This window comes from Lonchura striata, chromosome 7, assembly GCF_046129695.1.
Source record: "Lonchura striata isolate bLonStr1 chromosome 7, bLonStr1.mat, whole genome shotgun sequence".
Classification (NCBI taxonomy): Eukaryota; Metazoa; Chordata; class Aves; order Passeriformes; family Estrildidae; genus Lonchura; species Lonchura striata.
Window position 1 is genome coordinate 13,017,898 of NC_134609.1, and position 11,682 is coordinate 13,029,579.

Genomic DNA, 11,682 nt, shown 5'->3' on the forward strand with positions numbered 1-11,682 from the left:
CCATAGTCTGGGATGTGCATGACTAAGGGAGTTTTGATTGTTACCTATGTATTAAGGGGAAGTTATTACCTTTGCATTTCTAAAATGAAATTAAAGGCTCCAGCCACAGAAGGGAATTAGACCTACTGATGCTTTCCCCAAAGAGCTTTTAGTCATATGCAGCCATTTGTTACAATTAGAGGAAACACAGAGGGAACTTCTCCAGTAGCTTCTACAACATATCTTCAGCCCTCAGTCTTTGTATAGGATATATGCTTTACTTTGCAACTCTCTGTTGCCTTGGGGCACGTTGTGGGGTACAGTCAGCCCAATTACATTACAGTACCCCACTGAGTGTAAGGTTGGAAGATTTGAAATCATAGAATTCTAAATACTGTCTTGGATGCACTGCAATAGCCTCCATGACATATCCCATCTAGTCAATATTAAATAAAGAGAAACTAGGGTTTCCAAGATGACATGTTTCACACTGGGCAAACTTATGACAAATAATTCGATTTCTGCTTGAATCATAACCAGAAGTCTACTGGGAGTTCTGTCAGGATTGTACTGTTTACCATCCAGATATATTTCAGTAGCATTTTTTAGACTTAACCTGCATGTGTAAAAGAGAGTGAGGTGGTCAGCTCAGACAAACCAACTGGAAACTGCACTTGTCCTTGCATGGAGTTACTGTTGCTGTGTTTGCTTCAAATTTACTGGATAGTAGATGCTCTTATCACTAGCAGTGGTTGTGATAAGAGAGTATGTGCCAAGCTGACCAATTTTTCTTTTCTTCAAAAGACTGCAGACTCAAAAGTATTCTCTTCATCTGCTCCTCTCTCTTCCTCTACCCTCTCTTCCTCTACTGTCACAACACAGCCACCTCCCAGACTTACACGCAGAGTCAATAAGCCACAGGTAATCATCTTTGCTGATTAATCTTCCATCACTTACAGTTGTTTCCATGCCATACCATTGTTTTGTCATATGCTTATTTAGTGACTCGTTGATTACACAGGTGAGATAATTTTCCTCTAAGTTAGAATTTTTATTAAAAGAAGAAGAAAAATTACTTCCAGGTCGTGCAGAAGGGCAGGTAAGGGCAAAATCTTCAGCTGCTGCAAATCTACATAGTTCAAGTCTAGGTTTCTGCTTGTTTGTACCAGCTGAGGATCTGTTTATTGGTTCCTCCAAAAGATTAACTCAGGGCTTACTTAGTTCGGACCTTGAGCTCCTACAGCTTGATTGCATTGTATGTGGCAGCATTGGTGACCTTCTTAGTAGGAATGGTGTAACATAAGAAAATTTGGTTCAGGTATTGTTTAACCACCTGAGATCAGGATTCAAGCATGATCAGGATTTGAGCATCTCAGAGCTCTGGATAAGGTATACACAATGCCAGGGGCCTGCTCTGGTCTTCTCAGGTAGGATTCAGAGGTTCTATGCTCTATTGCTGAGAGCTAAAAACGTTTTTAAAGAGGGGGGAGTAGGGTCTGTGCAGCATGGTTCAGCCTCAGCACTGTGTCTGGGGTGCCCAGAGTGTGGGAATGAGCAATACTTACATCTGCTGGTGCCTCATCAGTCCTGCAAGGCAGCTTCCACAAGATGGCAATATTTGAAACAGAAAGTACACAATTAACGAAGAATGGACTGAGTTTTTAGTGATGGGTATTGGGGAAGCAATCTTTAGTTTGATTGGTGAACATGGCAAACTGGTCATGCAAAATAAATGTGGGAAGTAGTTGCCAATGGTACTTGCTTTCTTGATTAGATTAAGAGAGAGAGACAGCTTAAACCCTGAAGTTTTCCTATTACCTTTACTCATTTTCTTCCACTTGAAACTTGCACAAGTTTTTACTGAATAACCACCTCCTGCTTCCCTTTCAACATCTGAGTCCAATAGAATACATATTCTGCTTCATGTTAAAAATCCATATAAGTTTCCTGTGTTGGCCTTTTTCCTGAACTCTGATCTGCTTGGTCATGCCAGTGCTTGCACTGGATATATGTGCAAGGAACAGGAGCAAAGAGCCACATTTAGACAAAGATGTTTCTCTCCAGTGATGATTAGCACATAGTTCTATTTTGGGTGTTCCACCTGGTTGTAATAAAACCCCGTGGCCTTTCTTTGTAGTCAAAGTCAAGTCAATATTTATATTTTATATGCCTTGACAATCATACAGTCATTGTCAGTGTCACTGTGACTGTGACACTGACAGTGACATTAGCAGTAGTCTTGACCTCGTTTTCAGCTCTGGGTCCACAGTTCTTTAGGGAGCAGGAGTGGTATTTATATGTGCAAATGGCTTCTCATTATCTGTGTGGTCCATACAGAGGCTGATGGCTTCAACAGAACTTCAGGTAATACCCTGGAGCGTTTTCAAAAATCTGTATCTCTCGAATGATTTTAATCAAATGAGAAAATCACTTAGCAGACATGGAAATGAGACATTATATTTGGCTCCTCCTTCCACTAGTGTCCATCCCTGGTGTTTGAGGTACTCTGAGATTTTGAATTTTAGTTTTGTTTCTCATTATGGATAACCTCTCCAGTTACAAAATTCTGACCCAGCGTTATTTGCAGGTTTAAGACCCAGGTTTAAGACTGGTGTAGGGACTCTGTTCTTACCTGTTACGTTAAGTAAAAAGTGTGTGAGCAGCAGTGTGGTGACTGTGGCTGTGGGGTGGGGAAGGCAGGATTGGCCAGACAAGCATTCCTGTATCAGCAACGTGAGGGATATTGCTGGGATCCGTCTGCTCCCTTGCACTTGTACAGAGCCACTCCAGCAGAGTGGTAATTTCACCTGCTTTTGGCTGGTAGAGAGGGGAGCATATGAGGTGGATGTTCAGACCCCGTGTTCTCCAGCACAGACCAACTACCCCTAGCATGTTTCTTGCTTTGCACCATGTTCAAGGTAAGATTTTACCTCCTCCAGTGGTTTTCTGTTGCTCCACAAATTCAGCACAGCAATGTTTCTGCCGAGTGCTTGCTGTGCAAGGCAGAGCTGCCCAGCCTGCAGCCAGCATTTGGTACCTGCTTTCCAAGGGAAAAGCCTTTTTCTGCTGTAGACACAGCCTTCCACTTCTGATCCAGGGTCCGGGGGGCCTTCAGGTCAGGCTGCTCCACTCTGCAGCCTTTTCAGTGTCCTTTGTGAGAGCTCTTCAGCCAGGTTTCCATTTGCTTTCACCATAGCTAGGCTTGGTGTGTGCAGGGTTTTTCCTTTTGTTTTGCGTGGGCTGGGGAGGCCTCCCTGGTCTTGGTTCTTCATTCATGTGTGGGGGCATCAGTGCTGATATGTGCCTTCCTCTGAGGGAACACAAATTTGTCTGTCTGAATTGTGTGTTTATTAGTCTGTTCTGTTTAGCTTTGTCTTTCCTTATGTAGTTCTTTAACTCCCACCTGAAATGGATGGAAGACACATAAACAAGAGCTGCAATGGATAGTTGCACTGATGATGTGAATTTCAGTAGGAGCAGAGGGAGCACTGTTGAGCAGTCCCAGCATCTTTCTGCATAACATTTAAAAGCTGCCTTAGGGCTTTTCTAGGCTCTTAATGTAGAACATTTTTCTGGTAATTTTGCAAACTTGTAGCACTCTTTAGGTCTCCAAACTCCATATGAGGTGGAAACACTGGCCAGCTGTGCTTTAGGACAAACTGTACCGCATATTTGTGTACACAGTCTGTAGAAACAGACATAGAGACTTCAGCACATGCTTAAGTTTATTCACTTAGCCTTAACAAAGCACATAGTGTGGCTGAGCTGGTAGAAGTTATGTCCTCACAGGTTGTGAATACTTGGTCACTTTTAGGGCCTTCAGCTTACCCTCAGCAGTTACAGGGCTGGCTCAGTGTTTTGGGGGAAGTCTTTTATACTTTGGAGCTGTGCCAAACACTTCCTGATTCCTCAGCCACCTCTGGCACAAGGGAACCACCACTGTACGTAGTAGATGGACTGTCTAAACCCATGTTTGAAGAGCATTATATATATATATATATATATAACACTTTTTTTCCTCCTTTAATCTCTTCCTTCCCTGAAAGAATAATGTAGGGTTTGATTGGTTGTTTTAAAAAAAATTTAAAAAGCCACATAAATCATGCTATCAGGGTCACTTGTTTACATTAGTGGGGTGGTACATTTACAGCCCAAAATGATGGGATCTGATCTGGTCTGTTTTTCATCCTGTTTAGCTAATACTGCATAGTTGCTGAGTGTGGGGTGTTTCACCACCAGGGCTCTGGGAGTTAGTGCTTTGGTAGGAGCTGCATGGACCTCTAGAGCAGAGGCCAGAGGAGATCCACTTAGTTATGTGTCTTGTCAGGAACTGGAAGTTCCTGCTTGGCCTTTACCCCTGCCCAGCTGCCTCATGGAAGTCCCCATGAGAATCCTGCCAGGAAAGGGAATGTGACCCGGGTTCTGATGCTGCACCTCCTGGTAATACAAACCTGCACTGTGGAACATTCAGATGCAGTGTCAATTTTTTAGCTCTCAAAAAACGAATTTAATTAATAGATATTAATGCTTTTAGGAGGAAAAGCTGAACAGGGAGGTCAAAAGTAATCAGTGGGAAATGGACCATGTGATCTTAGGAGCTCATGGAGCAATTTCAGCAGCCAATTTATTGGTATGGAACAGAGAAGCATTTTCTTGAATTAAATAAACCACCCAAAGACATTCTTGCAGCTGTCTCAGCCTGAAAATTGTTTTTTCCAGCTACTTAACCACCTGAGCTAGCTCTGGTCTCATTAGATTTGATGCATTATATCCAGTTGGACTGCACAATATTAACTTTAAATTTGTTATTTTTTTCATTTGCCTTTCAGGGCTGATGATAGGCAGGAGGGACTTCCAGAAATCCTGTGAGGATTTCAGGCTCCACAGTAAATGCTTTGAATGCAAATTCCACTGCACTTAGTACATTGAACTTACATTTAAATTTCTTTCTCTAGAAATAGACATGGTTTCATATAGCATTGTTTCATATCGCAGTGATCCCAGATTCCAGCACCAGAGAGTAGAGCTAACTACAAAGGAGTTGCTGTGGGTCTAGGTTGGCCTAGAATGGGTCACAGTCCTTGAGAAAAGAGATGGTTTACTTTAATACAGTGATGGGCACAGCTCCAGAGGTCCAAGATGTGGTTGAGTGCAGCTTTGAGAGGAATGGGCTCATCCCCCTGCACTTCTCCAAAGTCTTTCAGCATGCTTGTGCTGAAGGTGTCACAGACTTCTCTACTGTCTGCTCCTGCTTTCTCTCAGTGTGCCATGAAAAAGCCAGCTTTTTACTGGAGGGCACTGATGAGGTGAATAAAGAGGACAGAAAGCTTAAAATTGAGGCCTGTGAAATTTAGTTTGAAAATTGTATTGAATGATTACAGAGCATGACCATGCTCTGTATCTCAATCCACTTTACCGAGCAGCCCTGCAATACACCAGCTCAGACATTGCATTTGCTCACAGGTCTCAGTGGGTGTTGGATATGCAAAAATGTGCAAAACCAGGCTGTGGATATTTATGGCTTTTTCAGTGACCTTTCCCTTCCCCATAAAACCTCCAGCCTCAAACACTGATTTCCCTTTGTGTGTCCTGGGACACAGGGTCCCTGTGTAGAGCTGTGACTGCGGAGTGAGGCAGGGGCAGAGTCCAGCAGCTTCACTGGTGGTGGTGTTTGTAGCTGGGTTTTTCAGTCAAGGCCTCCTCTGACCTGAAGCTCTGCCTTGTTGTGGGAATTAATAAAACATTTCAGATCCTTGCTTGGTACAGGGTAGAGTGATTTTTCTGGGGCTACACGGCATTGTGCCTTCTTAGGACCTGAGCTGTTGTTTTTTTTAAAAAAAGAAATCAAGTTACTGTTCTCTTCTGTGTCAAAGTAATTGAGGACTTTTCTGAAAACAGCAACAGATGCCTTCCAGCATGCTTTTGGCTTTTCAATTTTGATGCTCCCAAGTTTGTGTTCCTGTCTGTGTTCTTTTTCCCCTATAGGAATGCAATATGATAGTATTGTACCATTTCTGGCTGTAGCAGTGTCATAGCCTTCCATTCTGTTTCCTTGCCCTACCTTCTGTTTTGCTTTCCCTTGCAGCATTGTGTTACTGTAGCTTCAATGTCTCAGTGTAAATGAAGGATCTTGCTGTCCAAAAAGTATGCTGTTGGGGTGGGGAGGGGAAGAGTTGTTCATTTCCTTTTGTTGTCTGCACTCCATTTACATTTTTTTAATTCTGACCAATATAACATCTGCTAAAATGTCTTCCTTATCATTTGCTTGATGATCACACAGCCTTCCCACCATTCATTGAGAGCTGGACCAGATCTCACAGAGTCTGAAAAGAGCTATGTGGTAAGGCCCCTGTTTAACTCAGATGTGTAGTCCTAGACACTCTTCACCCAGACACCTCAGTAAGAGATAAAATACCAGCACTATTTTTAGTTGCAAAGTAGATACATATTTATCTCTTTGCATATATTGCTTGTTTGCCACAGAAGAAAGGGGATTTAACAATTAGAAAAAACTGTTACAGCCAATGAGAAGTTGGGCTAATTGTGCTGCCAGACCCTGGGTATAAGTTAAATGAAGCCAAATGCATGAATGGAGCAGGCCAACCTCACCTTGCATTCTTGAACTGACTTCATAGCATTTGGAATGGTGCCACTGCATAACTAATTGCAACCTCTTATGCTGCTTCTTTTAAAAATATATGTAAATGTATTTGTTACAAATCTTCAAACTAAATGCCAAATTCTTCTGTATCTTGCCTGTTTTTCCATGCTTACATCTGGATCCCTTCTGCACTCCACTACCTGGATATTTACCTGGATCTACAACTCTTCTTTTGTTTTTGGTTTTTTTACTGGACTTATATGCTGCAACTGGAATGTCCCATCTCTTCTTATCTATATTTTCCCCTCCCTTCCCCCTGTTGACTGTCCTTTGGGTGTTCTTGGATGTCAATGCTGCCTACCACACAGGAAGCTGTTTGCAATGAAATCATAAACATTGCAGAAAAGTCTGTTCATTACTGCAGTACTATTTCTCAGCCTCTTGACTCTCGCCACAAGGTGACCTCTAATGACCATAAATCATCTCTCATCATTTCTCAGCAACCTCAAGCACAGCAGCAAGGAGCCAGCCCTGAGCGAAGTCAAACACCACGAGACATGTAAGTTCTTTTGGTTCCCTTGTCTCCCAGGGCCCATATTTATGTCTGGTGGTGAAGATAGGGAGGTATGAGAGCTCTCAGTGTTTCAGAAGGTAAATTAGAATTATATTAAAAAGTCAGTTTTGCTTTAAAGCACAAAAATAGCCACATATTGTCATAATGGGTTTGAGACTGTGCCCTTTCTGTCTGTATAGCATCTGAAACAATGACTTCATGATCCTGGATGTGGTCTCCATTACAGAGGCTGTCGCAGTGTTTCTGTATCTTGAAGCTGGCAACAAGTTCATATCCACTGGCTATACCTGATCATATGATGTGGATCAACGTGTTCCACTCAGTTCTTAGCTTCTCACAGTACAGTGACAGTCTCAACACCATTGCTGACCAGTTCTACAGGTGAATTGGTAGCTTAGAGACCAAAGCTGAGTTTTTCAAAGTTTTCAAAGTTCAGTGGAGCTGCCACTAAGCTTGGTGGGGCCTTACACTGATGGTTTTGAGAATAGCAGCCTGCACTGTGTGCTGGGGACTGATGGTCACAGCAATTGGCTTATGAAAGGAGCCTTTGGTTTATGCAGCCCTGTTTTCATGCTCCATACCAGACAGGGGACCCAAGCCTCCCCACATTTGCCCAAAGATTGTTTGCACTTCATAAGGATCCTTTCTAGTGAATACAGAGTGCCTGTGGTACAAAAGTCATTAGTGCAGGATTCAGCCTTGGGTTTTTAATTCCACCAGACCTCCTCAGCCATGATTTATCCAACTACCTTAGTGCAGTAGAGTAGACAATAACTTTTTCTAAAGTCCTTTGATCTGTCATTTGGTCAGTTATGGCTCTCTCTGCCTATGTGCCTGGGCAAGGAAACAGCTGTCTCATTTAGCCCAGGAATGAGTGTATCCAGGTTTTGGCTTGCACTCAATGGGGTGTCTGCAATTGAACACTGTCTAGGTGTTACATGTTAGGAAGACTCTGGTTGTTTGTGCAGACAACTACAGAAAGGGAGCAGAAGCTCTCCACATATCCCACACAAAAGTGTAGGCATGACACTTTTTACTACCATGACCTTTTGACATCAGTGAGCTCAATGCAGTTTGCTTCCACCTCTCAAAAGGCAAACATAGGTCCAGACTGCATTCAACAGTGTGTAATAGGAATTAGGGGAACATCTCCTGAGGGGATGTCAAAGAAATCCAATGGCTAACATGTACTATCTTTCTGGTTTTTAGAGTTAGCTACCAAGCCCTCTACAGCTACACTCCTCAGAATGATGATGAGCTGGAACTGAGGGACGGTGACATTGTCGATGTCATGGAGAAATGTGATGATGGCTGGTTTGTGGGTGAGTGTGACACTTGCCTGTGAGCAGAGCTTTTTGGGAGAGCAGTTTTGCAGAGTGTCTAGAAGTTGCTTTCATTTGTGGGGTCAAAATGGTGAAAGAAATTTACTTCAATTTTTCCACAATTTCCCATCTTTTCCCACCAAGAATATTAAAATTAGGCTGCAAGGTGGTGGAGCTTTGTTTTCCTTGCTAGGTCTCTAGTGCTTCCTTTTTTATCTTCTTAGTATCTCCATTCCTCTCTTCATCCTGATCCTTTTTGTTTACACAGATGACAGAGCAACAGAGGAAACCAAGAAATACTGGATTTCTATAGCTTTTCCAAAGCTGAGGGGAGCCATGTGTAGTTACAGAAAGTGGCAATCAGGGGGTGAAGACAACACATGGATAGGAGCTGCAGTCCCTGAAAATCCAGCCTCAAGTGCATGTTTAGCAAAATCCTTTACCTTCAAGGAGTGCAAGTCTGGACAGTGTTCTCCATCTCAGCACTTCAAATCCAGGCTTGCCATCTCTTCTTAGGGGAGATTAGCTCATTTACACTGAGAGGAGTTTAACTTCTACCCTATAGGCCCAGGAGCTTTCACCAGCACCTTATTAATTGTTAAAGGGGATGACTAAAGATGATTAGTAGCAGAACTAGTTGTGATTTGGTTTGTACCAAAAGACTCTTTGACAAGGGCTCCTATTTAGTATGAGGAATTAATGCCTCCAGGCAGAAGAGGTTGCCACCTGTACCTTTTTAAACCCTGGAGCCTTCCTTGCATGTCTTCATCTTACTGTGTCTTCCTTGTGTTTTATTTTGCAACAGGTACATCCAGGAGAACAAGGCAATTTGGCACCTTCCCAGGCAATTATGTGAAGCTTCTGTACCTGTAAAATGACATCATGACAATGTCATCCCATCATGAAAGGATGGTGGGATTCCTTTCCAGATGGTGTTTTTTAAGCAGTGAAGAAACAGACAATTTATGAATGTAATAGACAAGAGATGAGAAGTGTTAGGAGGATGTGGTTATGTGGTACACTTTTGAGTTGAATGTGTAGCCCTGTTTCCATGGAGTCAGGGTGTGATTTGTTTGCTGAAGAAGAGACAGATTCTAGTTTACAGTGCTGCCTTTGTGTATTCCTCTCCCTTCCCCAGTAAGAGTTTTGATGATAATCTTAATTTGTACGGAGTACTCACCTCTGAGAAGGCTTCAGGGAAGCACATGGTATAGGTTTTGTTTGTGTGTTGAGATAGGGTAGTGCTTTGGGGCAGTACTCAACCCTGCAGCTGCTCACATTCATTGGCACAGGAGTTCAAGAAACCGGCTTGCTGCCCAGTTTCTGCCTTGCTGAAGATTCTTTTCTCTGCCTTCCATTTCCATAGAAAACCTTTCCTTCATGTCATGCATCTTAAGACCAACAGAGGCAGAGGACAGCTGATATAATTGAATTGCAGAGCTCTCTGTGGAAAAGGAGTTTGGGAATGGTGGTTTAATCCAGAGGTTAGCCAAAGCATAATGCAAATTCACAAAATTCCCAAACCCTTTAATAACATACTACTGACTTCTGCAGGGTTTTTTCTTTTGTGCAGGGTGTGTGTGTGTGAATGTATTGTGTGCAAAATTAACTGAGTCCTGTTTTTTAAAGAGAAATCAGCCTAGCTTTGACATTTATCTGCACAAAGAATAGAACCAATAAACAGAACATCCATGAGGTAAATCCTGTTTATGAGTCCTATGGCTGTTCACTTTCTTTGCTCCTCTTGCCCTGTCACTGGCCCTAAGGGATCACACACCTTTTCCAGTGTATGCTTCAGGATGAAATGCTGGGACTTCTTTCCAAGAATTACATCTTAGAGGCTCTGATAAATCTGAGCAATGTATCACTGAGGGTGCCTTTTTTTTTTAATTTTGGTTACAGTGTTGATGGTAGGTCAAATAAATACATGCATTTTGGCTGCCTCTTAGTCATACAAAAAAGTGTAATCAATTTGGAAAGCTGTTCCCAGCAGTTATTACCAGTTACATAGATTTGTATTTCCTTGAGGGAAAAAAAAACAAACCCCATGGCTTGGCTGTATGTTTGCCTGTAAATCCACTATGAATACTCTTTTGATAAGACTTTTTGTTATTAAGAAAAAGCATAAACAAAACCAGTTCTATCAGACTCTGCTTCCTACAATTGCCGTACAAATAGCAAAGGGTAGATTGCTATTTTGTCATAAGCCGTATTTAATAATATAAAATGCCTATTTTTATGCTGATGCTTTTATACAGATTTATTAAGAGTAAACTACAACTAACTGTTAGCACGACTTGCAATGTTTTGATAAACTAGCCATGCTCCTGGGTTTGAAATCAAGTAGGCTTGTCTTCCGTCTCCGTTGGTGGAAGAGAAGACTCTGTGTCTCAGAAGTTTGACTGTAAATATGTATATTTAACTTTGTACAGACAATGTACTTACCTTGTATAGAGAAATAATTTAAACACATTGAGTGAAGGGAGGGGAAAAAAGGCAGTTGTGAAAGGTTGGGATTTTTTTCCACTTTAATTTAAGTGATGGAATTCCATGTATGTTCACATAAAGAGTTTTAGCACAAAATATTTGTTATGAAAGGGTTTCAGATATGACACAAAGTACCACTGTTTATTTTCTGCAGGAGGTATCTTGAATCCTGCATCTTATTTATGGGTTAGTTGTTCTGCTTTGGGTTTGCCCTCCAGTTATTTGCAACAATGTTTAGGCCTGTTGGTAAGATTGGATAACACCAAATAAATCTATCCAGCAAAGTAACATGTTGATATTGATTGTATATAACATACTCATTTAAAAGTTAATTTTCTGTTCTTGCTCTTGCCAGTTTAAGTTAAGCACAAACACACATACACATCACACATATCCACACAAACTGCAACTTCTTTTTGTGTTGATTTTTTGTTTCTTATTGCAGTGGATTACTATTTGACAATTAATAAATGGAATTATTGAATTACTGTTGTGTTCCTCGTACAAATTATTAAATAAAATCTACGCTGGTTGTCCTGTAGCAATGCACTTTTGTACTAGTGCCCCGCTGTGGCTTTGTATCCACAGCGACATGTAGGTGTCTGCCATGGGCTTCTCCACTGTCCTGCACCTGAGGATCCTGCTTGTGATTTGGCTTGAGCTGACCAGTCCTTCCTGAGCTGTAGGCTGGCTGTGACTTTTGCTTAAAGAAATCAAGG

The 11,682-nt window shown here is 41.9% G+C and overlaps 1 protein-coding gene across 50 annotated transcripts in view; it reads left to right on the forward strand.

Moving 5' to 3' along the window:
- SORBS1 (sorbin and SH3 domain containing 1) overlaps window positions 1-11,451 on the forward strand; it is a 208,431-nt gene extending 196,980 nt beyond the window's left edge. For 26 of the 50 annotated variants that reach the window (XM_021548366.3, XM_021548389.3, XM_021548396.3 and 23 more), the window contains 5 exons: window positions 784-900; window positions 6,260-6,319; window positions 6,949-7,139; window positions 8,364-8,476; window positions 9,282-11,451. In XM_021548366.3, the coding sequence (XP_021404041.1) occupies window positions 784-900; window positions 6,260-6,319; window positions 6,949-7,139; window positions 8,364-8,476; window positions 9,282-9,349 (549 nt within the window). In that variant the 3' untranslated portion in view covers window positions 9,350-11,451. The remainder of the gene's footprint in view (window positions 1-783; window positions 901-6,259; window positions 6,320-6,948; window positions 7,140-8,363; window positions 8,477-9,281) is intronic. The other 24 variants (XM_077784596.1, XM_077784597.1, XM_021548585.3 and 21 more) reach the window with 9 other exon arrangements.
- The last annotated feature ends 231 nt before the right edge of the window (window positions 11,452-11,682 follow it).